This window comes from Ascaphus truei, chromosome 1 (genome assembly GCF_040206685.1).
Source record: "Ascaphus truei isolate aAscTru1 chromosome 1, aAscTru1.hap1, whole genome shotgun sequence".
NCBI classification, from domain to species: Eukaryota; Metazoa; Chordata; class Amphibia; order Anura; family Ascaphidae; genus Ascaphus; species Ascaphus truei.
The window spans coordinates 529,957,002-529,982,521 of NC_134483.1; the positions used below are offsets into that span (position 1 = coordinate 529,957,002).

At 47.8% G+C, this 25,520-nt stretch overlaps 2 protein-coding genes across 4 annotated transcripts in view; both read right to left on the reverse strand.

Moving 5' to 3' along the window:
* The window catches only part of RNF24 (ring finger protein 24), a 114,870-nt gene extending 91,440 nt beyond the window's left edge, over positions 1 to 23,430 (reverse strand). The window contains exon 1 of one of the 3 annotated variants that reach the window (XM_075572405.1): positions 14,101 to 14,330. In XM_075572405.1, the coding sequence (XP_075428520.1) occupies positions 14,101 to 14,192 (92 nt within the window). In that variant the 5' untranslated portion in view covers positions 14,193 to 14,330. Of the gene's footprint in view, positions 1 to 7,477; positions 7,735 to 14,100; positions 14,331 to 22,092 lie in introns of those variants that run through there. The other 2 variants (XM_075572448.1, XM_075572425.1) reach the window with 2 other exon arrangements.
* Positions 1 to 25,520, reverse strand: part of LOC142466903 (uncharacterized) — a 346,156-nt gene that overhangs the window by 98,980 nt on the left and 221,656 nt on the right. The gene's annotated exons all lie outside the window — the stretch shown is intronic.

Genomic DNA, 25,520 nt, shown 5'->3' on the forward strand with positions numbered 1-25,520 from the left:
ATGATAAGGCCTCATTTGCATATATATTTGCCTGTCCGATATCCCTAACGCCCATTATAGTTAACACCGCGCTCTCTGCGGGAGAAAACATGCGTTAGTTGCCACGTTATGTGACCTAACAAAGCTTAGTGGATCTGGGCCAAAATGACTGGGTCACTGATTGAGCCACTTGTGCTGGAGCAGGGACAGCCTGAAAACCTGACCTGTTGGTGGCTCTTGAGGACTGGACTTTGGTGGCCTAAACTTACGCATCGGTCCCACCAAATGTGAAGGCGATGGGAAACCACATGCTTTAATAAATGCACCTTACCTGGCCATAGTTTCAAGTTTTATTTTTTAATGATTATTTGATAGATCAGACAAGAGAGTAAAGGCTTCTTTTGGAATCAAAGGCATAGTGATATAGTAATGTGCCTGGGGCTATATGTAGCTATTGTTCTGTCACATTGGCACACTCGTCCCTGGAGAAAGGCAGAGCGCTAGTATTAAGCATTGATTCAAGCACTTCTGGCAACAAAGCAGTTTCCTGAATTATTTTGATCTGTAGTACTAATTGGTATGTTTTGGGATTTCATGCGCTTGCTGGGATTCTGTGTGTTTCTTAATTTTTTTTTCCAGCTGTTCTCAGCTGTTTGGAGGTTAGGTTAGGTTGGATCTCCTCTTACCTCTCCCATCGTACTTTCAGTGTCTCTTCTGCTAACACGTCCTTCTACTCTATCAATCTCTCTGTGGGGGTACCCCAGGGCTTTGTCCTGGGACCTCTTCTCTTTTGTTTGTACACGCTTTCTCGTGGTGACCTAATTACATCTCTTGTGTTTAAATATCACCTCTATGCTGACGACACTCAAATTTACTTTTCAACCCGACCTTACTCCTGCTGTTCAGACCAACGTTTCTGAATGTCTCTCTTCAATATCATCCTGGATGGCCCTATGCCGACTTAAACTTAACATGGCAAAAACCGAGCTCCTCATACTTCCTACCAAGCCTGGCCCTACTCCCTCCTTCCACATTACTTTTGGTAGTACTATCATTCACCCAGTAGCCCAAGCACGCTGCCTAGGGGTAACACTCGACTCCACTCTCATATTCTCCCCTCACATTCAAAACGTTTCTAAAACCTGTCGCTTTTTCCTCCGCAACATTACAAACATACGCCCTTTCCTCTGTTGTTCGAGTGCTAAAACTCTGACTCAGGCCCTAATTCTCTCCCGTCTCGATTACTGTAACCTCCTGCTGTCCGGCCTTCCTGCCTCTCACCTGTCTCCCCTACAATCTATCCTAAATGCAGCTGCCAGAATCACTCTACTATTTCCCAAATCTGTCTCAGCGTCTCCCCTGCTGAAATCACTCTCCTGGCTTCCAATCAAATCCAGAATCACACACTCAAATCTCCTCCTCACTTTTAAAGCCTTACACTCTTCTGCCCCTCCTTACATCTCAGCCCTAATTTCTCGCTATGCTCCATTCCGACTCCTGTGTTCTGCTCAAGGATGTCTTCTTTCTACCCCCTTTGTATCTAAAGCCCTCTTCCGCCTTAAACCTTTTTCACTGACTGCCCCACACCTCTGGAATGCCCTTCCCCTCAATACCCGACTAGCACCCTCTCTATCCACCTTTAAGACCCACCTTAAGACACACTTGCTTAAAGAAGCATATGAGTAGCACCGTGGATAATACTACATACATGATACAAGCTTGGCCCCCTGCAGGCGCACTTACCAGAATTCCCTCCTACTGTCTCTGTACGTTCTTCCTACCTACCAATTAGATTGTAAGCTCCTCAGAGCAGGGACTCCTCTATCGAAATGTTACTTTTATGTCTGAAGCACTTCTTCCCATTATGTGTTATTTGTATTATTTGTTATTTATATGATTGTCACGTGTATTACTACTGTGAAGCGCTACAGTATGTACATTAATGTCGCTATATACTGTAAATAAAGACATACGCTGATGTGACATGCATGAGAAATTCAGTATATGTGTTTTTTTGTACTCCTTTTTTTTTCACTATAATTATTAGGGTACTTCTGGTTTTTAACCGGTTTTAACTGCACTGTAGCTCATAAATAGCACATATAGTGCTTCTTGCATTTCAACCCTTTAGGCAGCGAATACATGTCACACACCCCATGCTGTGGGCTGCAGTGTTCAGTTACCTCTTCTCTCAGTGAAAGACATACATAAGACCGAATAATATTGGTAGTGTAGGACCTGCTGAAATGGGATCACTGTGACGTGTTATGGCAAACTGCTCCCTTTATGTACTGCTGCCGCATACCCAGGCTCTTCCTGACAGTCTTCTAGAGTTTGTTTTGTATAAAAGAGGGACAAACACGTGTATATACATAAGGGGCACTCAGCCCTCAACCTTCAGCGATTTAGTCTTCCATTAGTGACACTACATATTTTTAAACACCGTCACTTTAAGTCAAAACAAACTCATAAAAATAACATCTACTCCTGTCAGGAGTCTAACTCGTATGCATATCCCTATCTGCAATATTGGCTGGCTAAGCCAGTTACCAACTTAAAAAAACACACAGAGATAACATTGAGTACCTAACTGTGAGATGGGGACAGCGTCCCATTAGATTCTCAAAAGTTGCAACACGTGGGGGGGCCGTCTACCCCGAACTGGATACTGGGAGCAGCAGTTTACCTCCCAGCTTCCAGGCTCTAGGAGAGAGACAGAAAAAGCAACCCTCTCTGCTCTAAATACCTGTTCTAGTAATTAGGAGAGCAGGTGAGGGAAACGAGCACTATCCCACAGTCTCAGCAAATGTGAAACTGTGGAATGGATCATTTTTTCCCTTTTTTTCCACTTTCTGCCTTAAAATCGGACAGACAGCTGCCTATTATTCTGGGACTATGTCACAGTGGTTGTATGATTTAAATATTTTGGTCAAAGTATTGAATTAAATGGCCCATATTTATGAAGAAAGCATACAGATAAAATGCATACTAATGTACTAAATGATTTGTCAAGTTGGATCTAGCGCTCGGGCCTTTGTGTCTCGTGTTGTATATCTTTTTAAATTGAAGTTCTAGGTAGATTTTGATATTTTTTTTGGATATGGCTATAAAATAGTATGGCTTTATAAAATGGATCATGCTTATTATTTTCCATATTTTGTATTTTGTATCCATTTTTTATATAAAATAATTATTTAATTTTTTTTTTAGAATCTAATATCTGTCCCTTATAGAATTCAATGTAGAACTTTTACTGTGAGATTTCATTACAGTAGGTCACAATATATGTCATTATAGGAGTTAAATACCAGAGAGAGAATACTACATTTCTACTGGCGTATGCTTTTTCCCTTCGATTTAGGGTTATGTGGTTATATAAATTTTGAAGGTATATGTATAAGCTTCGTAGAAAAATATTTTTTATTATAATAAAAGTATGTATAATATATGTGTGTATAGGCTGGTATATTGCATACAGATTTTAGACTCCCTGTATAGGGTGATATTAATAAATTGACTGATTTACATACATGCAAGTTGTGACGTCAGATAGAGTTATATAAGGGAGGAGCAACAGTACAGCATTTATGCCTTTTGAGGAAGCCAAGTCAAGGTGAAATGCGTAGGGCATACAAGTGCAAATAGGACACAGCCATGAAGACAAGAGTAAGATCAGGACAAGTCACGCCCACGGATGTTCATCACAACCCAGAAGTCCTGTAGTGGACGATACAGTAGTCTTGAGAGGAACATGCATCAATGGTTTGGTATCTGTCATTTTAAAGCCTTTTTGAATAGTTGTAAGTAAATTGTGTTATGCTATGTGTCTCCTCTACAATGAAGACCAATGGGATATTTTATTCTTCCATATGTGAGTGCATTGTCATGGGAGACCAGGTACTTTTTACACCATTTATATATTACCGGGATCATTCATTAGACAGGACAAGATAGTAAAACCAAATTGTGTTTATTTTGGTAAACCCATGTACAACAACAAGAAATACACAAGGAACAGTTAAAAATATACTTACTGGGGCTCTGGGGGAAAAATCTAGGCTTTCCTTGGTGCAGGGCGCCCGCTTGGATGTGCTTACCCTGACTGGGTTATAACCCCGGTTCTCCTGGTCCTCTTTTCTGCTTCAAGTCCCAGCCGCGACTGCCCCGTTCGATTTTGAGAACTTGGGCTCAAAAGACGGGACTTAGTCTCTGCGAGGCAAGCTTTTCAGGCTTCCAAACGAAGCCGGTCGCTCTGTTATTTCGAAGAGAACAACTTTGAAAAGCCCGCCTTGGCTTCATCGACTCACCTCATTGGTTGGCTGAGATGGACTTGCTCCCTCTCTTGGTCAGCATCTTACATACACTCTGCTGGGCTATCCCCAGAATAAAGGGGGAAGGAGCAGCCAGTCGGAGCGTGGGATTTCATCCAATATTCCAGCCAATAGAAAGAGGGGCTCGGCCCCTGCTGACGTCAGAAGAGTATGTGTGCCCAGCAGGCTCGAAAAGCCGGGTGCGCGGGAAATATAATTTTAGCCAGAAGGAGAGCAGACTTTATGACCGCATTCTCCCTGGCGAACTCATTACCACCTGCAGGGCCGGCTCCACCAAGTCTGGAAACTACAAAAAGTGTCCCCGCAGGGTGCCCTTTGTAGTTCAGACCTGGCCATTCGCCCTTTCCTCGCTCACCAAACATTTTCACACCTCTGGACGTCCTCTCCCCTTTGAACTACGGACCCTATGCAGACTTGCTGGCACCTCCTACTGGTTGCCCGGGCAAGCTGCATAGAGCCTTATAGAAATGTATCAAACATAATAAAACATACTTTAATACATGGGGGACATTGGGGAGACTCATGACTGTAAGGGACTTAGGACTGGGATATTGGGACTCGAAACTCAGGAGTCTGGGGGACGCTGGACAGCCCGTGTGTAATTCTACTCGTGTAATGGCAAACAGTACCTGCACGTGGGGTGGAATGAATATACTACCGGTAGCTCCGGTCCCCGAACTCCTGCAACCAAAAGAATTGCATTCTTACCCAAATATCCCACCTAAAACTTACACACAGCAAGTTCCATGAGTCTGGGTAAAGGGAACATGGAATGTGGAAAAGCAGGGGTCACTTTAATTTACATGTACATACAGTATACCTGGCCCCTGGCTTACAGTGCTGGGTAGCTGCCAGGGACCAACGGGCAACCAGAGGGCTTAACCTTAATTATGAAGCCTGGTTACCCTTGCCTGTCAAATGTATATTTGGATATCTTTCCTTAATCCAGTGATAAAATTACCGCACTGTATATTTCTCCTTTTCCCCCTCTTTATACCCCAACGAGGTTGCGCTCTGCTTTGGGTTGTCTATCGCAATACCCCCGATATCTGTGGCTGGGCGGCTACAAGAGTTGGAACTCAGTAGGAATTAATGCTTCATTTACAGTTATTAGCAGTTATTACCTGTAAGTGTAAGATGATCACCCGGCGGCGGTTTCCCGGTGTTAAAACCTAAAACCGGAATCCCTAGTAAGCTAAATTAAATTAAATGAATGTAACAATGCTAGAACAAGCCCTTTGTTTTAGCAGCAGCGCTGCAGGCAGGAATCCCACAGACAAAGGCAGGACAGACAGAAATTAGGCTGCTAGCTTGTTTCATAGCTGTCAATTATACTTTGAAACACTTCAGCGAGATTTCCTCATGTAGTAAAAACGGAAGTGCAGAAGAATTGAAACACTAGCTTTGCGCACTAATACCCTCACTCACTATTTAGGGACAGATGCATTAGCCATGGGGTTCAACTCCAGTGCTAAAGGCCCCCCCACCCCCAACAGGTCAGGTTTTAAGGATAACCCTGCGTCCGCACAGGTAGCTCAATCAGTGGCTTAGTGAAAGACTGATTAAGCCAGTTTTGCTGAAACGGGTTTTTTTTTTTTTTTTTTTAAACCTGGCTGTTGGGGGTTTTGAGGACGGGAGTTGAGAACCCCTGCATTAGCCACTTTGCTGCCGGAGAGGCCTCCAGCGCAATAAATCCCTGGCAACTCTGACAGCGACAGGGGTTCAGCTGACATAATTACAGCTGATTGGTGGGTTGTCTTTTCTTCCTGTGATCCTTCTCTTTGTGACTGTTCCTCCTCTACAGTATATGCTGAGAACCAGGTTAAACCCCAGTGATCAATGCGTTCATTTCCTAGTACGGAGAATGAAAGTTACTGTATCGTTTACTACGCATTACCTTGCTGCTCTGACACTGCATGCCTCATCCCCCTCTTACCCTTAGGAGCCTGGATAATACAGGGGAGTTGACTATAGGCTATATTTTCATGACTATCCCTGTAGTCCAGGAAGAACTGGCAGCTCAGATCCATTGTTCCCACAGACACCGATTGAATGACTTCAATTTTTGGGCAGCTACCAATCCAGGCTGTACTTAGACAGGCAATCCAGATAAATAAAGCTCTGTGACATACCACATCCAAGGCAATTGGCCCAATCCCCGTTTTTATTTAACCCTACCCGGCTCTGGATTGCAGTTCTGTAGTGCGATGCAGAATCTAACAATAAAAAAAACTGCTAAGTGCATTGTACTGTATGTCTTTATTTATATATCGCCATTAATGTACATAGCGCTTCACAGTAGTACTACACGGGGTAATCAAATAAATAACAGATAATATAAATAACAGGTCATGGGAATAAGTGCTTCAGACATAAAAGCAACATTATGGAAGAGGAGTCCCTGCTCAGAGGAGCTTACAATCGAATTGTTAGGTAGGGAGAACGTACAGAGACAGTAGGAGGGAATTCTGGTAAGTGCGTCTGCAGGGGGCCAAGCTTTATGTATCATGTGTCCAGTATTATCCACAGTGCTATTCATATGCTTCCTTAAGCAAATGTGTCTTAAGGTGGGTCTTAAAGGTGGATAGAGAGGGTGCTAGTCGGGTATTGTGTGAATAAGTGTGAATATAAAAGCAAGAATCAGTGGTCAGTCATATTAGTCCGGTCAGTGGGTTCCAGGAGGCAGCCTAAGCTAACCAGAGGGGAACAGATGTGTCCCTCAAATATCCCCAACACTTACATTGTTCTCAACACCAGAGTTGTACAATAATACGATATATGTTCATTTTATTTATTTTTCTACTACCAAAGGGCCTCAAAACATTGCACGGTAACACGAGTTAAAATACATCATTTATGTAACCCCTTCTCCAAGGGATGGTGTTATAGTCACATCACAGGGGACATTAATCTCAGTTTATCTTAATCAGACACTTATTTACTCCTTCAGTGTGATCATTTTGTTAGAATATCACCTGCAGGAAGAAAATAAATAAAATGATATATATAAAATATATATAATTATATATTCAATATTCAAGTGTATTCAGGGTCATCTTGATATGTTTTAATCTGTTCTACTGTATTTTAATCTGGGGGGGAGGTGCATTGTGTGGTAAAAGTCTTCTAACCCACAGCACCCAACAAGCTTATCCTTGGGGCCTTACCCGGTGCTGGAGATGGCCCACCTATTCAGCCTAACTTCCGTGTTAGGACCATTGGGGTGCAGCCCCTTCAGCGGTGCACGGACAGACACTGCTCCACAGGTCGGGCCTGGAGGGAGGGTAGGCGGAATAGACCCTGTAGAATTGCCTGCGTTCCGACACGTGGTAGGATGAGCCCCTAAGAGTCCTGGGAACGGCCCCCCGGACCCCCGCCGATCCTCTTTCAGCAGAACGGTTTCAGAGCTGCGGTCCCCTCCGGCAGGAGAGGAGTTAAAACCCCCCCCCGCAGGCGGCCTGTCGCTCTCACGTCAAAACGGGGGGAAACAAGTGATGGAGAAATCTAAAATCGCTCATTCAAAATCTCTCTGTCAAGTCATCTCCTGTGGAGACGCAGAAAAGAACTGACAGCCTAACCTCTTTATCCCCCCCCCCCGCCCCGCCCGCCCCAGCTACTGAAGACACCAGCATGATAACTCAGTCTATACTCTGCGGCTTGTCTGGCAGTGAAAGGCATGTTCCCTTCCCAGCCAGTGGCCAAGGGGTTAATTTAATAAGGGAGGATTAAGCCTTCTCCAGCAGGGAAAGGTTTCTGAAAGAGGTAGCGGCCTGGAACCTCCTTCCTTCTGGAACATACTTACAAACACAGAGCCACCCCCCTCCCGAAATGACTGACTGGCAAAATGTGATTTGCTTGCAGAAGAGACCCGCTGGGAAACAAATAAAAAGGCCTGTCCTTGTATGCCGTATTCATCATCCCTAGCACCGGGTCACAGCGAACGCATGGGCCAATCTAGCACTTTGAGCACAATAAACAATGCCCGTCTCGCTGTTACTTTGCTTTACATACGTACAATGTCAGAATAATAATAATAATAATAAAGATTGGGCCGGAGTTTTATCTGCTGGCAACCGGGAGAGCTCGTTGTGACTGGGATACAAATTACAGACAGATCAGGGGGAGTACAACGGAGAAATGAAGAAAAAAAAAAGCATAATACACGTCTGAGTTACATCAGCATGTACGAAATGAGCCTCTGAATCGTGCGTTGTTTGTCTGCCTGCTTTGGGTCAGTCTGGGACGTAATATCAGTACAAGTTCCAAATACGGTACACGCAGATTTTTCCCCCTCAAGGAAATAAGTACGGTAATTACAAAAAGATGCCTTCTAAAAAAAAAAATTTAAAAAACCACAATCAATGTTATTAAATAGTAATTCCATAACATAAAAAAAAAAAGAAAAAAGGTAAAAAAAAAATTAATAAAGGTTGAGTGCATCAAAAGAAACAGCCATTGATCCTGGAGAAAACCCCATTCTGCAGTAGGTAGTGGTGGCTTTTGAAGAGGCTGCGTGAGTTCAAATAAACATGTAGTTTGAGGAGAATATTCGAATCTCAAAAGAAATTGGAGCTTTCAGCCCAAATTGCACATTTTAATGAACTTTCATGTTGTTCCATTAGAAGACATAACTGCCAGAAGAAGAAGCTTTTATTGACATAATAGATAGACGAATAAATAACTCGTCTCTCCTGAATATTCTGCCCATATTCACTAGAAGGTGCTACAGGTCAGCACAATGCATGAGAGTAGAGACGTGCTAAAGCTTAGCACCCTTTAGTGAATATGGGCCTATGGGGGCTATTCATTGATTAACCTGCGATGGTAGCGATCGGGCACTATAGCATGGGCACTATTGTTGACTTAAATGGGAGTTTCTCTGCAACAGTGCCCCGATTGGCACCATCGTGAAGAATAACGCACTTTGGGGGTCATTGTATATACGCCTTTTTCAGCACAACAATCCTTACACAGCCGTAAATGGGGTTTTGAGACCGAAAAATGTCTGGAACGGTCGCTGTGTCATATATAGAATTATATAGCACGAACCCCTATTCTTCATGTCTAGTTGCCAATTTGAGATATTTTAGCATCAAAAGGAAATCATGAAGAATTCACAAAGAATGCTAACCATTGATTTAACCAGCTGCCACTGGCGGTAGGCCATTTTGTGTAACGTTCAACTGAATGGACAGCAGGGTTATCCAGGAAATCCAACTGTTTTATGGTTATTAAAACCATATTAACGAATGGAGAAAATAGGATTATGAGCCGCATGATCCCTGACCCCTTACAAAGAAGGTTTCTCAGCCGTCTGTGGTTTTGTATTTTTTCACATGCAACTTCAAACTGAAAAGACTCTGAGACCTGTTAAGGGGTACAAAAACCTGCGGGACCCCCACAACTGCAGGGGGGAATATTGACCACACATCACACCAAAATACTGCCTCGCGAGACAACCTCATGCCACAACTTCTACTACTGTCTTAGATACTTGGCACTACAATATACCCACACGCCTGCCCCAAATGCAACACACAAGACAATTTGACTACAGCTGACTGCTGTAATGCCGTATTCCACATAATGACCTCTTGCCAACAAGAGGATAAGAGAACCGCAAGAACGGGGGGTACATGTGTGAAGCGACTTCTTCACTGGAAAAGCAGAGGGGGTAGAGTTAAAAAAAAAAGGTGAAAACTGCTTGGGGATGAACATATGGGGTATCCTAGATAAGAAAAAAGTCCGGTAATATTTAAGGGAATGACTTTTCACAGCAGGTAAGAAAAATGGGCAAACAGGGAGTCTTTCTCTGCCAACCTCATTGTTTCTGTGTTTCTGTTAAAATAATGTGTTTCATTCTATAATTCAGCCCCAAACTCATAAGCTTAGTAAACGGGGGGCCCTGGGTGGGCTCCGGGTCTGCCATGTTGCTTTTGGGCAGCAAGTAAACTTTATCAGCCGGTTCTCCGTGTACACGGCTAATTTGGTAATGAGAGCGTGGAGGGTCCAATTCATAATTATGATACATTTTGGAGATCCATGGGGGGTGGGGGGGAGGGGTGATGGGGAGGGTCTGCTACAATCTCAGTTTGTGTTGGAACATGCTTGTTACAACTGGGCCAATCTCTCCTTCCCCCAGCACTAAATATCCCAAGAACTGAGAGCAGCCCCCTATAAAGCAATAATTCAACTGAAGTGCAAAAAGAATTAGGAACAAACAAAACTTCCCCAAGATAGTTAGGCCGCGCTTATAGTGCTGGCGACGGCGACCGAAACCAAATGCATTGCCGCCACCGCCGAGTGCGCTTATAGTAAGCGCGACGGCGACAATGCGACGGAGCGTAAACTGGTAGCCGGCAAAATTTGATTTTTCAAGGCCTGTCGCCTCGTGTGACGGCCCTTGAACCAATCAAATGGCCGGGAAAACCGCGACGCCGCCACCCAGCGAAATATAACTTTGATGGCACTATAGGCGCGGCCTTACAGTGATTGTTCCCATATCAATGGAATTATGTACTCAACAATCCCCAGGCACAGAATGCAAGGAGAAACTTTGGATAAAACAGATATCCTGATACTATATAGTAACCTGGGTCCTATAGCGTTGCTGTGCATTGGCTGAAGGAGCAGCTCAGTGATTAAACTGACTCTAATGACATGGAGTTTGCAACAGGGGAGCCTGGTTCAAATCCTGGTATCGGCTCCTTCTAAAAGGCTGCGCTTATAGTGCCAGCGACTGCGACGGCGCATCAAAACAAATGCATTGCCGCCGTCGCGTGCGCTTATAGTAAGCTCGACGGAGTGACGGCTTGGTCGCGATCACTGGAAGTGATCTCAATTTGATTTTTCCAGCGACAGTAGCCTGACGTCACCGGCACTATAAACGTAGCCTGACCTTCACTTTATTCTCTGTGCCTCAGGCACCAAAAAAAAAAAATAGATTGTCAGCTGTACGAAGCAGAGACTTTGTCTATAAAAATAATACTAATTATGTATGTACAGTGCTGCATACACTGTCAGTGCCATACAAGAAAAACTATTATTATTATTGGACCCTGGCACTCAAGGGTTAAGAGAAGTTGTCGTGTACAGATATATTGCTTCTTTATTCTAACCATCACGTGTATATATGTTTGCATAACATACATATAGCAACAGCGTGACGTTCCTGTTTGTAATGGATGCATGATGCAGAGTCTTCACTCCCGTTCAGTAAACAGTGAGTACTTGTGCATGTGGGTGTTGCCTTTAAAGGTACATTTACTTTCATTTATGGCTAAATGCTTTCTAAATATATACAAGTAAAGCTCAGACATAAATGATACTGAGCACCACTGGTTAGGAAATCTGTACAGTAGCTGCACTTTGAACCAGGGCTGGCAACAGCTTTCCCAGTGCCCAGGACAAGTGTGGTGGTGGAAGAGGCCTGTGAATCAGCGAGTTAGAGGCCTGTGTATCAGCGAGTTAGAGGCCTGTTTATCACTGAGTTAGAGTCCTGTGTATCACCGAGTTAGAGGCCTGTGTATCACCGAGTTAGAGGCCTGTGTATCACCGAGTTAGAGGCCTGTGTATCAGCGAGTTAGAGGCCTGTGTATCAGCGAGTTAGAGGCCTGTGTATCACTGAGTTAGAGTCCTGTGTATCACCGAGTTAGAGGCCTGTGAATCACCGAGTTAAAGGCCTGTGTATCACCGAGTTAGAGGCCTGTGTATCAGCGAGTTCGAGGCCTGTGTATCAGCGAGTTAGAGGCCTGTGTATCAGCGAGTTAGAGGCTTGTGTATCACCGAGTTAGAGGCCTGTGTGTCAGCGAGTTCGAGGCCTGTGTATCAGCGAGTTCGAGGCCTGTGTATCAGAGTTAGAGGCCTGTGAATCAGCGAGTTAGAGGGCTGTGAATCAGCGAGTTAGAGGCCTGTGTATCAGCGAGTTAGAGGCCTGTGTATCAGCGAGTTAGAGGCCTGTGTATCAGCGAGTTCGAGGCCTGTGTATCAGCGAGTTCGAGGCCTGTGTGTCAGCGAGTTAGAGGCCTGTGTATCAGCGAGTTCGAGGCCTGTGTGTCAGCGAGTTAGAGGCCTGTGTATCAGCGAGTTCGAGGCCTGTGTGTCAGCGAGTTCGAGGCCTGTGTGTCAGCGAGTTCAAGGCCTGTGTGTCAGCGAGTTCGAGGCCTGTGTATCAGAGAGTTAGAGGCCTGTGTATCAGCGAGTTCGAAGCCTTTGTATCAGTGAGAAGGAGCGGCTCAGTGAGTAACGACACTGACTGGCACTGAGTTTGAAGCAGGGGAGCCTGGTTCAATTCCCGGTGTCGGCTCCTTGTGACCTTAGGCAAGTCCTTTATCTCCCTGTGCCTCAGGCACCAAAAAACATAGATTGTAAGCTCCACGGGGCAGGGACAGTGTCTGCAAAATGTCTCTGTAAAGCGCTACGTAAAACTAGCAGCGCTATACAAGTACATGCTATTATTATTATTATTATTATTATTATTTGTGCGCATTCCAAACATGCTACCTCGGGCCAGATCCAGTACCTCTGGGGTCACGTTATCTAAAATAGTAACAGGTGTTATTTTCCCTGAGAATAACGCTTATCAACAGAGCTAATTGGATGCAAAATAACAGCGGGTGTTCAACTCGTTAGCATAAGCTTAACGTCGCGTTAGCATAACCCCCCGAACGCCCCTTTATACAATACCAGTGAACAAGACTGAACAGACCTGGGTAATATGCTAATTTGGATATGCAAGGTATATTCATCTGACCCCTAGTGGTCGTGCAAGTAAAGACAGTCTAGGGCTTTTATGGCGACATGTGGGATATCCCAATTGCTTAGTGACAGGATGTGTTTGCCCCTGTGTGTTTATGTGGTGCAGAAGGGATCCCCACAGCTGCGTGGTGGTGTGAGCAGGTTTGAGGTTGTACACGTGACCGCTACATGCACTCTGGCTCTTGGCGTGCACGCTGCAAAAGGAAACAGATACAGAAGCACCTGCTTCATGCAGCTCAACTTCACAGAGTTACACGGGATTCCAGCTGACATGGGGAGGGGAAACACGAGATAAAAATAATAATACCTCCTTTTCAGGGAGACACTTTAATCTTTCAATGCAAGAGAGGCCACTCTCTGCCATGTAGGACAGGGGGGTGATCAACTTCAGTCCTCAAGCCCACCTTCAGTCTTCAAGCCCCCCCAACAGGTCAGGTTTCCAGGATGTCCCTGCTTCAGCACAGGTGGCTCAATCAGTCCCTGTTTCAGCACAGGTGGCGCAATCAGTCCCTGCTTAAGGAAAGGTGGCTCAATCAGTCCCTGCTTAAGGAAAGGTGGCTCAATCAGTCCCTGCTTCAGCCACCTGTGCTGAAGCTGGGATATCCTGAAAACCTGACCTGTTGGGGGGGCTTGAAGACTGAAGATGAGCACCCCTGAAGTAAGACAATCCCATCACAATCCTTGAGCTCTACGGACAAGTATTTGAACCCTCCATCCTCAATTACAGGTCCTATTTAAAGGTGCAGTGCAACGAATGACCAAAACGAACGACACAATTGTTCCGTTTAAATCTTGGTGACAGATGCATCAAAATGATTATGTTATCTCTGGGGTTCAACAAACCAAAAAGAAAAATCAGTGAGCACCCCCCCCCCCCCCCACGTACAATAGTTCAAGTTTCCAAGATTATTGAAATACTTATAATTGGCTGATAATGTGTCTTATAAGGATACTTCAAACAATAAATCACAAATATCAGACATTTGGTTATTGCAATCGGTGAATTTTGGTTCTTCTTCAGAATATACTTAACCTTTGGGTGCCGTAGGACGTGGCTACGACGTCACGGGATCTGCTCTGATCAGGACCGGTAGGGGATGACTCCTCCCCTCCTCTTCTATACATCAGTGACGGATCGGTCACGTAACTTCTTCAGAGAAGCGGTCACGTGAACGGAGTGCCGGACGGACCATGACACCGGTCCACGGCCTCTCCGGCACTCACAGGGTTAAAGCAGCACAAGACAAGACATTCTCCTTTGCCTTTTCTTTTTCTACACGACTTTACTACATTGTACAGTCTTGCCTTTCCCAACGCCCGTGTTTATTTTGAAAACACAATGCACCATATCAGCGTTTTAACTATTTTGTGTACGGGAGGATAAAAAGGAGCTCTCCCCAGAGCCCAGTGCAGGCTAATGGTAACCTAGAGATTAAGAAAATCACGCTTTATAACACTAAAAATAAAATAAGAGCAGGACACGCGCAGGGGCGAGATACTAACATTAAACTCATAGACTGCTTGTGGGTGGGGAGGAATTGCTGATTTAAGAAGATAATAGTAAGGGCTAATAGTAGAATTAGTTTGTAGCGCTGATACACACACACACTATGAGCAATAACACACACACATCCAACCCCTAATACGTATTCTATACTGAGTATTAATGTGAACATTTTTTATTAAAGCCCCCCCCCCCCCCTCCTCTCTGACTCTCTCCCCTCTAAGGCTACGGCCACGCTGCCACTGAGCACGCTCATACTTGACAGCAGTGACGTGACCAACTCTCCAAGCATGAGTGTGAGCGGGAGGGGGGAGAGGGACGTGCATTGACAAGCGCTGATTGGTTGCTGAAGGGTCAGGTGAATCTTCAGGGCGCTCGAAAATCTATTTGATCTGTCTCCCCAAGCGCCAAGCTCGGGAGAGCGTACGTGCACGCTCAAGAGCGCGCTGCGTGAGCGTGGTCGTACAGATTGATTTTAAATTAAGTGAGTGCGCTTGCAGCAGCATGGATGCAGCACAACTTTCCCCTTCTCTCTAACACTCCCACGCGTTTCTTCCCCCCCCTCCCCCTCTAACTCACTCTCCCCCCTCTCTAACTCAATCCCACTTCCTCTCACTCAATTTCCCCCCTCCTATCTCGCTCTTTCTCCCTGCTCTCTAACTCTGTCACGCTCTACCCCTCCTCTCTAACTCAATCCCACTCCCTCTCACACTCCATCCCCCTCCCCTAATCACACATTCATTTCCCATTTTTCACGCAATCCCCCCCCCCTTTTCCTGCCTGCTGGGAAATGTGGGAGGGCGCTAGTCCTCCTGTCCTGCGTCGGTGGGTAGCATGGGCCATGTTGGCGGATACGGAAGTTGGGCTCAAATTCCAGGTGGGCCCAACTTTCAGCGCCAACCATGACATGCCTTCCCCAGCGGGGGAGAGGGTGGAAAGGCGCGAGGGCCCACAGCAAACAAAGGCCCCGGCAGCCTGAAACGGAAGTGGACCCAACCTCTGGTCGGGCCCAACTTCCAGACCCGGCCTGGAGGGCCCTCCTCGCCCTCGGGCCCCCCTGCATTGCAGGGTATTGCAGTACTGTAATGTGACTGAGTTATGCAAGAAACATGGCCATAATAGATGTATTTTATTCGGTTTTGCTAAATATTTTGGAAGGGCGCAGTGCCAAAAGCCACCCCTGCGATCCTGAGGTATTTAACAAAGACGTCTCTCTTCCCCCTCCCCCCCCCCCCAATCCTTAGTTCATATTTTGCGCTGGTGGGTGGATTTGCTTGGAAGGAGGAGTTTGGGGCTGGCGTCTTATCAACTGAATGCATTCATTGTGAAACCACGAATAAATCATTAGCTGCGATGTACAAATCCGCACTGCCTCTCACAGGCTCTACCCCGGACAGTGCAAATATTTCTCTTCTGCAAGGGAGTGGATTAGAAAGGAGAGACAAGTCGTTCACGGGGCAAGACAAGACACACGGCGGCTTTGGGAAGGACCCTGCAGGCAAAAGAGAACATTAAGTCAGGATGTGAAGAAGAAGAAAAAAAAATCCATGTGGGAATTGAGGGGGAATTCAGAGTGGGAATTTCAGGGCTCAAAATATTTCACCACTCGATTGTCCTACATTCTAAAGTAAAACGAACTTTTTGTAACCCCTTCACTGCCAGAGGGGTTCAGCACTGTGTCTGACTGTGTGCATTTGTTGGAACAAGCCTTGCTGGGAAATGTACAAGGAGCCCATTCTAAAACTGCCCACACAGTCCCAGAAAGCTCAGAGTTTCAGGAATAGAACTAAGTTCCACACGTAGAGAAATGCTCGTTGCATTTTTTTTTTAAATATCTCTGAATGATATTTTTAACGTAACAAGCATTTTTTGTTTCTATAGCAACCACTTACACAGTCATCCCCTTCCTCTTCTGAAACCAGCTCTGGCACACCCCTTTTTGAACCCTGCTCTCTCTCTAGCAGTGCACCAATTTGTATCTAGTGACTGCCTGGTCACATGATCTTCCCCACATAACTTTGCATCTTTGGTTCTCTTCTGCTGCACTGACAGCCATTTAGTGAACCGCCGACCCAATCACAGGACAACTGATCGATCGGCAACTTAGCTAATTACTTATCATTGTGTGGATTGTAATGATGCACATTTTAAAGGGGAAAAAAAATTAAATGTAAAAAAAAAAAAAACATCCGCTTGGACTGCTGCTTTAAAACTGTTTCTTGTCCTTTTCTCTCGGGGACTTGTCTTTCTTTCTGTGTGACCATTGTAGAGAGACCTATCTGTGACACCCTTAGGCTACGCTTATAGTGCCGGCGACGCGACGGTCGCTGGAAAATCAAATAGAGATGACTTCCAGCGATCGCGACCAATCCGTCACGCCGAGCTTACTATAAGTGTTTTGCCGCAACGTGGCATCGCTGTCGCCGGCACTATAAGCGCAGTCCAACTCAATCACAAACCCTATAGATACTTTGTTTTGTAAATGTGCTAAAAACCTTTATTGCATCACGGTTAACACACAGTTAGGAAATACCATTTGGTAACTGATACAGCTTCCTGATTTTACACTGTTGCCGGATGTGTAAAACCGCTATAACTTACCACTGTGAGTCTCAGGAGGTTATTCGTTAAACTGCGATAGTGCCAATCGGGGTGCTAATGCACAGAAATTTCACACTGACTTCACGTGGGAGTTTCCGTACGATAGTACCCCGATCTGCACTATTGCAGGGGGCTCACACAAACTATTCATTGCTCTTATTCTGTTCTAAACGCCCCGTGTGGGACGGTAATATGAATAGGATGAGAAGCAGGGGACCCCACAGGTAGCAATGCATGAAGTACCAGATGGTCCAAGCCTGGGGTGCTCACTCCACTCCTCAAGTACCCCCAACAGGTCAGATTTTAAGGATGTTTCCAGCTTCAGCACAGGTGACTCAAACTGAAGACGGAGCCACCTGTGCTGAAGCAGGGATATTCCCAATACCTGACTTGCTGGTAGCCAATATCAACATTTTACAATGGGGTTCTCAACTCCAGTCCTCAAGATCCCCCAACTGGTCAGGTTTGAAGGATATCCCAGCTTCAGCACAGGTGGCTCAATCAGTCCCAGCTTCAGCACAGGTGGCTCAATGAGTCTTCGTCTGAACCTCTGATGGTGCCACCTGTGCTGAAGCTGGGATATCCTTCAAACCTGACCTGTTGGGGGGGATGTCTTGCGGACTGGAGTTGAGCACCACTGGTCCAAGGGCCAAGCCTTAATCCGAAGGTCACAATCGTGCGAGCGCTCCTTGGCGATCGCATGATTGTAACGCCAACCACTGACGTGAGCGATGGGGCGCTCCCCTCCCCCGTTCAGATCGCACCCGGCGTTCCAGTCACCCCAATGGAAGTTGCATTTGGGTTAAACTATGATACTGCCAAAGGGGCACAGATTTTAATAGGAGTTTTTGAGCACTAGCGCCCCCTATCTGCACCATCGCAGCTTAATGAATAACCTCTTATAGCGGGATTTTCTCCCAGCCTAAGCATCATTTGTATATGGGTACATATATACACACACATGGGCCCTTCCTTATATAGGGTCTCCATCACACATGGCTGGTTTAGCACATGTACACTGTTCTTACTGATGACAACAGACCTCGCTGGGACGGTTTCCCAGGCAAATATAACTGCGCCTCACTCTTTCCAATCAGAACTTTTATATTAACTTTTTGTTTTATCCCCAAATTGCACTAATTCCAGTCTTTTTACCGTTACTGACATGCTTTCATACCGTTACTGACATGCTTTCATACCGTTACTGACATGCTTTCATACCGTTACTGACATGCTTTCATACCGTTACTGACATGCTTTCATACCGTTACTGACATGCTTTCATACCGTTACTGACATGCTTTCATACCGTTACTGACATGCTTTCGTACTGTAACAGCTACAAATAACCGGAGGAAAGCAGCATGAGACAGAGCCCTAACACAGCCTCGTGGGAAGGCCTTCCGCCGGCCTTCATCAGGGTGTGAAGCGAGCCATCTCACACCCATTCATCCATTAGGTCAATGGCATTTACCCCCGGGGCTGGGATGTAATTACCCCCGGGGCTGGGATGTGATTACCCCCGGGGCTGGGATGTGATTACCCCCGGGGCTTGAATGTGATTACCCCGGATCGAAGATGGGATACCCCCGGGGCTGGGATGTTATTACCCCTGGATCGGAGATGGGATACCCCCGGGGCTGGGATGTGATTACCCCCGGGGCTGGGATGTGATTACCCCCGGGGCTGGGATGTGATTACCCCCGGGGCTGGGATGTGATTACCCCCGGGGCTGGGATGTGATTACCCCCGGGGCAGGGATGTGATTACCCCCGGGGCTGGGATGTGATTACCCCCGGGGCTGGGATGTTATTACCCCCGGGGCTTGAATGTGATTACTCCCGGGGCTTGAATGTGATTACCCCCGGGGCTGGGATGTGATTACCCCCGGGGCTGGGATGTGATTACCCCCGGGGCTGGGATGTGATTACCCCCGGGGCTGGGATGTGATTACCCCCGGGGCTGGGATGTGATTACCCCGGATCGGAGATGGGATACCCCCGGATCGCAGATGGGATACCCCCGGGGCTGGGATGTAATTACCCCCGGGGCTGGGATGTGATTACCCCCGGGGCTCGGATGCGATTACCCCGGATCGGAGAGGCGATACCCCCGGGGCTGGGATGTGATTACCCCCGGGGCTGGGATGTTATTACCCCAGGGCTGGAATGTGATTACCCCTGGGGCTGGGATGTGATTACCCCCGGGACTGGGTTGCGATACCCCGGGATCGGAGATGTGATACCCCGGGATCGGGATGCGATACCCCGGGATCGGGATGCGATACCCCGGGATCGGGATGCGATACCCCGGGATCGGGATGCGATACCCCGGGATGTGGTACCCCAGGATGCGGATGTGATATCCCGGGATCGGGACGTGATACCCCAGGATGCGGATGTGATACCCCAGGATCAGGATGTTGTACCCCAGGATCGAGATGCGATACCCCAGGATCGAGATGCGATACCCCAGGATCGGGATGCGATACCCCAGGATCCGGATGTGATACCCCAGGATCGAGATGCGATACCCCAGGATCGGGATGTGATACCCCGGGATCGGGACGTGATACCCCAGGATGCGGATGTGATACCCCAGGATCGGGATGTTGTACCCCAGGATCGAGATGCCATACCCCAGGATCGGGATGTGATACCCCAGGATCGGGATGCGATACCCCAGGATCCGGATGTGATACCCCGGGATCGGGATGTGATACCCCGGGATCGGGATGTGATACCCCGGGATCGGGACGTGATACCCCAGGATGCGGATGTGATACCCCAGGATCGGGATGTTGTACCCCAGGATCGAGATGCGATACCCCAGGATCGAGATGCGATACCCCAGGATCGAGATGCGATACCCCAGGATCGAGATGCCATACCCCAGGATCGAGATGCGATACCCCAGGATCGGGATGCGATACCCCGGGATCCGGATGTGATACCCCGGGATCGGGATGTGATACCCCAGGATCGGGATGCGGTACCCCAGGATCGGGATGCGGTACCCCAGGATCGGGATGCGGTACCCCAGGATCGGGATGCGATACCCCAGGATCGGGATGCGATACCCCAGGATCCGGATGTGATACCCCAGGATCCGGATGTGATACCCCGGGATCCGGATGTGATACCCCGGGATCGGGATGTGATACCCCGGGATCGGGATGTGATACCCCGGGATCCGGATGTGATACCCCGGGATCGGGATGTGATACCCCAGGATCGAGATGCGATACCCCAGGATCGGGATGCGATACCCCAGGATCGGGATGCGGTACCCCAGGATCCGGATTGATGAGGCCTTAGTTTAGCATAACAAGGCCGATTTAACACTCGCTTCCCAGCAATGTGAGTGTCACAGTCTCACTGCAGACAAAAAGAATCCATGTCACCCAAGAAGAGCAGACCACCCACAGAAAATGGGGGCCGCCAGCTTCTGGATGCTCGCCTTAAATACTACACTTACAACAACTACCCCCTTCCCAGACCAGCAGCTAAGCCTCACGTCTGCCCCGCACACAGGCTTCCTTATCACTGCCCTTCTTTTAAAAGCACAACCTGCCAATCCCCATCATTTGCAGCCTGCACACACCCCCCTCCACATCACTGAATTGTGCAAGTCCAGGTTCACCTTCAGCAAGCGGCACATGGGAGCCCTGATAAACAAAAACACCACAGGGAATGGGAGCCAAAGGCCAGATCTCCTCCCCAAACAGTGCGGGTAACACAACAACGCACGAGGCATGTAACACACAACCAGGCGTATCATGAGAATTCACAGTGCCATTAAATAAAAACAAACCCGTGAGATCTGCCGCTTGCACTGCGTGCAGCTAGCGCATGATACACCACTGCCTTTTAAATCGCATACTTGCTGCATACACCAGCAGCATGTATGTATGTATGTATGTATGTATGTATGTATGTATGTATGTATGTATGTCTTTATTTCGTGCTCACGGTGTACTCGGCGCTTTATAAAAGAGACAGTACAGTGCAGGGAATTATAACACAATAAGTGCAACAAAGAGAATCAGACAATAGGATAGGAAATCCCTGCCCCGGAGAGCTTACAATCCAAGGCCATGCCTTCCTTATGGCTCTGCATCCGCAGCTAACTGCTGCTGCTTCATGCTGCTTATGGTTTGCATTGGATAGAGGCTGTCTGACCAGGAGGCCACTGTCCCTTTAACCTCCCTCAGTGCCTGGGGGGCAGCAATGCACTGGATAAAGCTTCCCCCATGTGCCATACATTAAGAGACCACCCTATGCTCCTGCTAGCTGGGACTGAACAGGCGCACCATGCTTTGCCAGTGGTTTTGCATTGAGCAGCTCACTCACTTCTGGAGGGAGAACTTAACTCTTGGTGCGTTGTACTATGCAGACCTTGCTCTACCAGTCTATATTAACCAACTAAGGACTCTACGTCCTAAAGTCTCCAGCTGCAAAAGCAGAGCCAAATTTGTCAAAGAGAAGGAACGGCTCAGTGAGTAAAGACACTGACTGGCACTGAGTAGGGGAACCTGGTTCAATTCCTGGTGTCGGCTCCTTGTGACCTTGGGCAAGTCACTTTATCTCCCTGTGCCTCAGGCACCAAAAAATAGATTGTAAGCTCCATGGGGCAGGGACCTGTGCCTGCAAAATGTTTGTAAAGTGCTACGTAAAACTAGCAGCGCTATAGAAGAACATATTATTATTACAGGGATCCCACTGTCAAAGCTATAGGAGTTTAACCCTTTCGTGCAGACTTTACCTCAGTTTTGCAGCCGGGAGACTTCATTAAATAACCCAACGTGACAAGTTACCCACCCAGCCCCTGCTTGCACGGTCAAGCCTCTCTCCCTTAACGCTCTGGGCGCTGTGCAAGGCGCCGCTGACCCGCAGGCGATGAATGCATGGACGCACTTACCCGTCACCCAGGGCAGTGTGCAGGGAACGTCCAGATGTTCTGATCCAGGTGTTGCACGCTCCCGTCTCTCTTCTTCCCTCTGCAATAATGCAAATCCCTCTTTTAGCAATAACGCGGAGCTGGGGGGGGGGGGGGGGTGGCTGCTATCCTCCTCAATGCGACCTCTGAGCAGGATGAAAAAGGCAGAGCAGTCTCAGAAAGGAACACTGGGTGGGCTGTAAAAGGAGATGGTGGGTAATGCAAAACCCACAAATAAAACAAATAGTATCTAGTGAAGGGATCTGATGCCAGAGCTATATATAGAGAGTCCAGACATGTATATATGTGTGTAGCATCTGGGTATGGTGCAGGAGGTGTGGCTGCTGCTGCTGCTGCTGCTGCTGCCCCAGGGTGCTGCACAGTTGTGACTTGGGGCAGACCCTGCTAATGCAGTTTAAAGGGGGAAATTATCATTTGTCTGGTCTTTTTTTTCTCGCTCTCTCTTTTTCACGTAGCATGTGAAGAGGTCCCTCCCCTCTCTGATCACAGGCTGTCTGTATAGAGAGGGAGGGGGGAGAGGGGAGGGAAGAGAGAGAGAGAGGGGAGGGGACGATAGACAGAGAGTGAAGGGAGGGGAGAAAGAGAGGAGGGAAAGACACAGAGAGAGAGTGAAGGGAGGGGGAGAGACTGTGAGGGGAAGGGATAGAGACAAAAAGAGAGAGAGATAGAGGAGGCGGAGGAGAGAAGAGGAGGAGGGAGGGGAAGAGACAGAGAGAATGAGGGGGAGAGAGTGAAAGGAGAGAATGAGGAGGAATAGAGGGAAGGACGGGGGAGAGATAGGGAGTTAAGGAGGAGGGAGATAGAGAGAAAGGGAAGGAGAAGCGAGAGAAATGGAGTGAAGGGAGGGGGAGAGACTGTGAGGGGAAGGGATAGAGACAAAAAGAGAGAGAGAGATAGAGGAGGCGGAGGAGAGAAGAGGAGGAGGGAGGGGAAGAGACAGAGAGAATGAGGGGGAGAGAGTGAAAGGAGAGAATGAGGAGGAAGAGAGGGAAGGACGGAGGAGAGAGATAGGGAGTTAAGGAGGAGGGAGATAGAGAGAAAGGGAAGGAGAAGCGAGAGAAATGGAGTGAAGGGAGGGGGAGAGACTGTGAGGGGAAGGGATAGAGACAAAAAGAGAGAGAGAGATAGAGGAGGCGGAGGAGAGAAGAGGAGGAGGGAGGGGAAGAGACAGAGAGAATGAGGGGGAGAGAGTGAAAGGAGAGAATGAGGAGGAAGAGAGGGAAGGACGGAGGAGAGAGATAGGGAGTTAAGGAGGAGGGAGATAGAGAGAAAGGGAAGGAGAAGCGAGAGAAATGGAGTGAAGGGAGGGGGAGAGACTGTGAGGGGAAGGGATAGAGACAAAAAGAGAGAGAGAGAGATAGAGGAGGCGGAGGAGAGAAGAGGAGGAGGGAGGGGAAGAGAGAGAGAATGAGGGGGAGAGAGTGAAAGGAGAGAATGAGGAGGAAGAGAGGGAAGGACGGAGGAGAGAGATAGGGAGTTAAGGAGGAGGGAGATAGAGAGAAAGGGAAGGAGAAGCGAGAGAAAGGGAGGGAAGGAGGAAAGTGAGAGGACAGGAGGGGAGGAGATAGAGTGGTGAGGAGAGACAAAAAGAGAGAGGAGGAGAGAGAGGAACAGAGGAGCAAGAGAGAGGAAGGGAAAGGGGAGAGATAGAGAACGGAGGTGAAAGAGAAGGGAGATAGAGAGAAAGGGAAGGAGGAGAGAGCGTGAGGGGAGGAGGGAGGAGAGAGAAGGAAGGGCAAAGACAGAGGAGCCACAGAGAGAGTGAAGGGTAAGCTCATCCAAGCGGGCGCCCTGCACCAAGGAAATTCTAGATTTCCCCCCCCCCCCCCCCCCCCGAGACCCAGTAAGTATATATTTGTATTTCCCCCAGACCCACAGTAAGTGACCCCAGCCATCCACAGTCTTACAGTCTTACTGCTACAGATCAATAAAAAAAAAAAAGAGGACCTCCTCACTAAACCCTGTGCCATCAAACATTTTTTCCTCTCACACCAAGAACAAAACCCCACACAGATCAACAACCTGACGAAAAAGCAAATCAACTCAACCGCCAGCAAAATGAAGAAGCATTATGTGACTACGTGGGGAAATGATAGCCAGCGCTCAAAGAAGCTGGAGACCTACAACAGCCTACAGAGAGAATACACTCTGGCACCCTACCTACTGAAGGTAAAAGACCCAAAGCAGAGTCAGACCTTGGGCCAGTATACAGAATGAGTGCCCACAGCCTGGAAATAGAAACAGGCAGACACAAACAAAACTGGAAGCCCCGGGAGATGAGACTGTGCCAGCGATGTGAGCTAGGAGAGGTAGAAGATGAAACACACTTCCTGCTGTATTGCACACAATACTCTGAAGTGAGGAGTGCCCACCTGGAAAAACTCACTGCTCTTATCCAGATCTTTAAAATATAGAAGAGAAACAAAAAATAGCAATCCTCCTGGGAGAAGATGAAACCACAGCAGAACTGGCTGCGCACTATATCAGCACCTGCCACAGGCTGAGAGATCCCCTCTAACCCCCACATCGGTTACCCATGTACCGTGCAATCATTATACCCTACCCCCTATAATTCATGTACTGTGTGTAACACATCTTCCCCTCCTTCCCCCCAATCACATATAGGGACTATTACTGGGAACTCTACCTGTGTTACTGTAACGCCTGTATGCCCGCAGACCTGGCCAGTCCCCAGTACTGAGGTGGGCAAGGGTATAACACGCACCCACAGCAGTGAGGGCGTGCCCGGAGTGTGGTAATGCGTTGCCAGGCCTGGTAAGAAAGGGTTAACGTATACTTGCTGAGTCCGGGGTGCCAGAGATCGGAGAGTAATGTCCGTGTGCCAGAGTTCAAGGGTTGGAGAGAGCAGTGTAGTGATGTCCGTAAGCCAGAGTTCAAGGGTTGGAGAAGGCAGCATAGTGATGTCCGTAGCCAGGGTTCAAGGGCAGGAGAAAGCAGAGTAGTCAAATCCAAAGCAGTACAAGTTCAAACCAATGGAATCCAAACGGGCAGGGACAGGAACCAGCACTGAAACAGACAAGGGAGCTAGGCATAGACACTGCACACACAGGAGCTACAGGAAAGCTATGCAGAGCAATGACTAAGAGGACAGAGTGGGGTTATAAAGGAAGGGGGACCAATAGGGAAGAGAGGTGGAGCAGAGGCTTGAGAGAGAGTTTGCAGGGATAGGTCTGAGAGAGCAGGGGAGGAGACGGGAATAATCAAGGGAAATAGCTTGTAAGCCACGGGGGGCGGAGCTAGAGTTTAGGGGCGGCAAATAACGAGCGGGTGGGCGCGCCTTCTGTAAGTGTATTATGCGCATGCACCGCGCGTGTCACAGGGCGCGAGGGACGCAGCACCGGGGAGACGCTCGGCACCGGAGGCGGAAG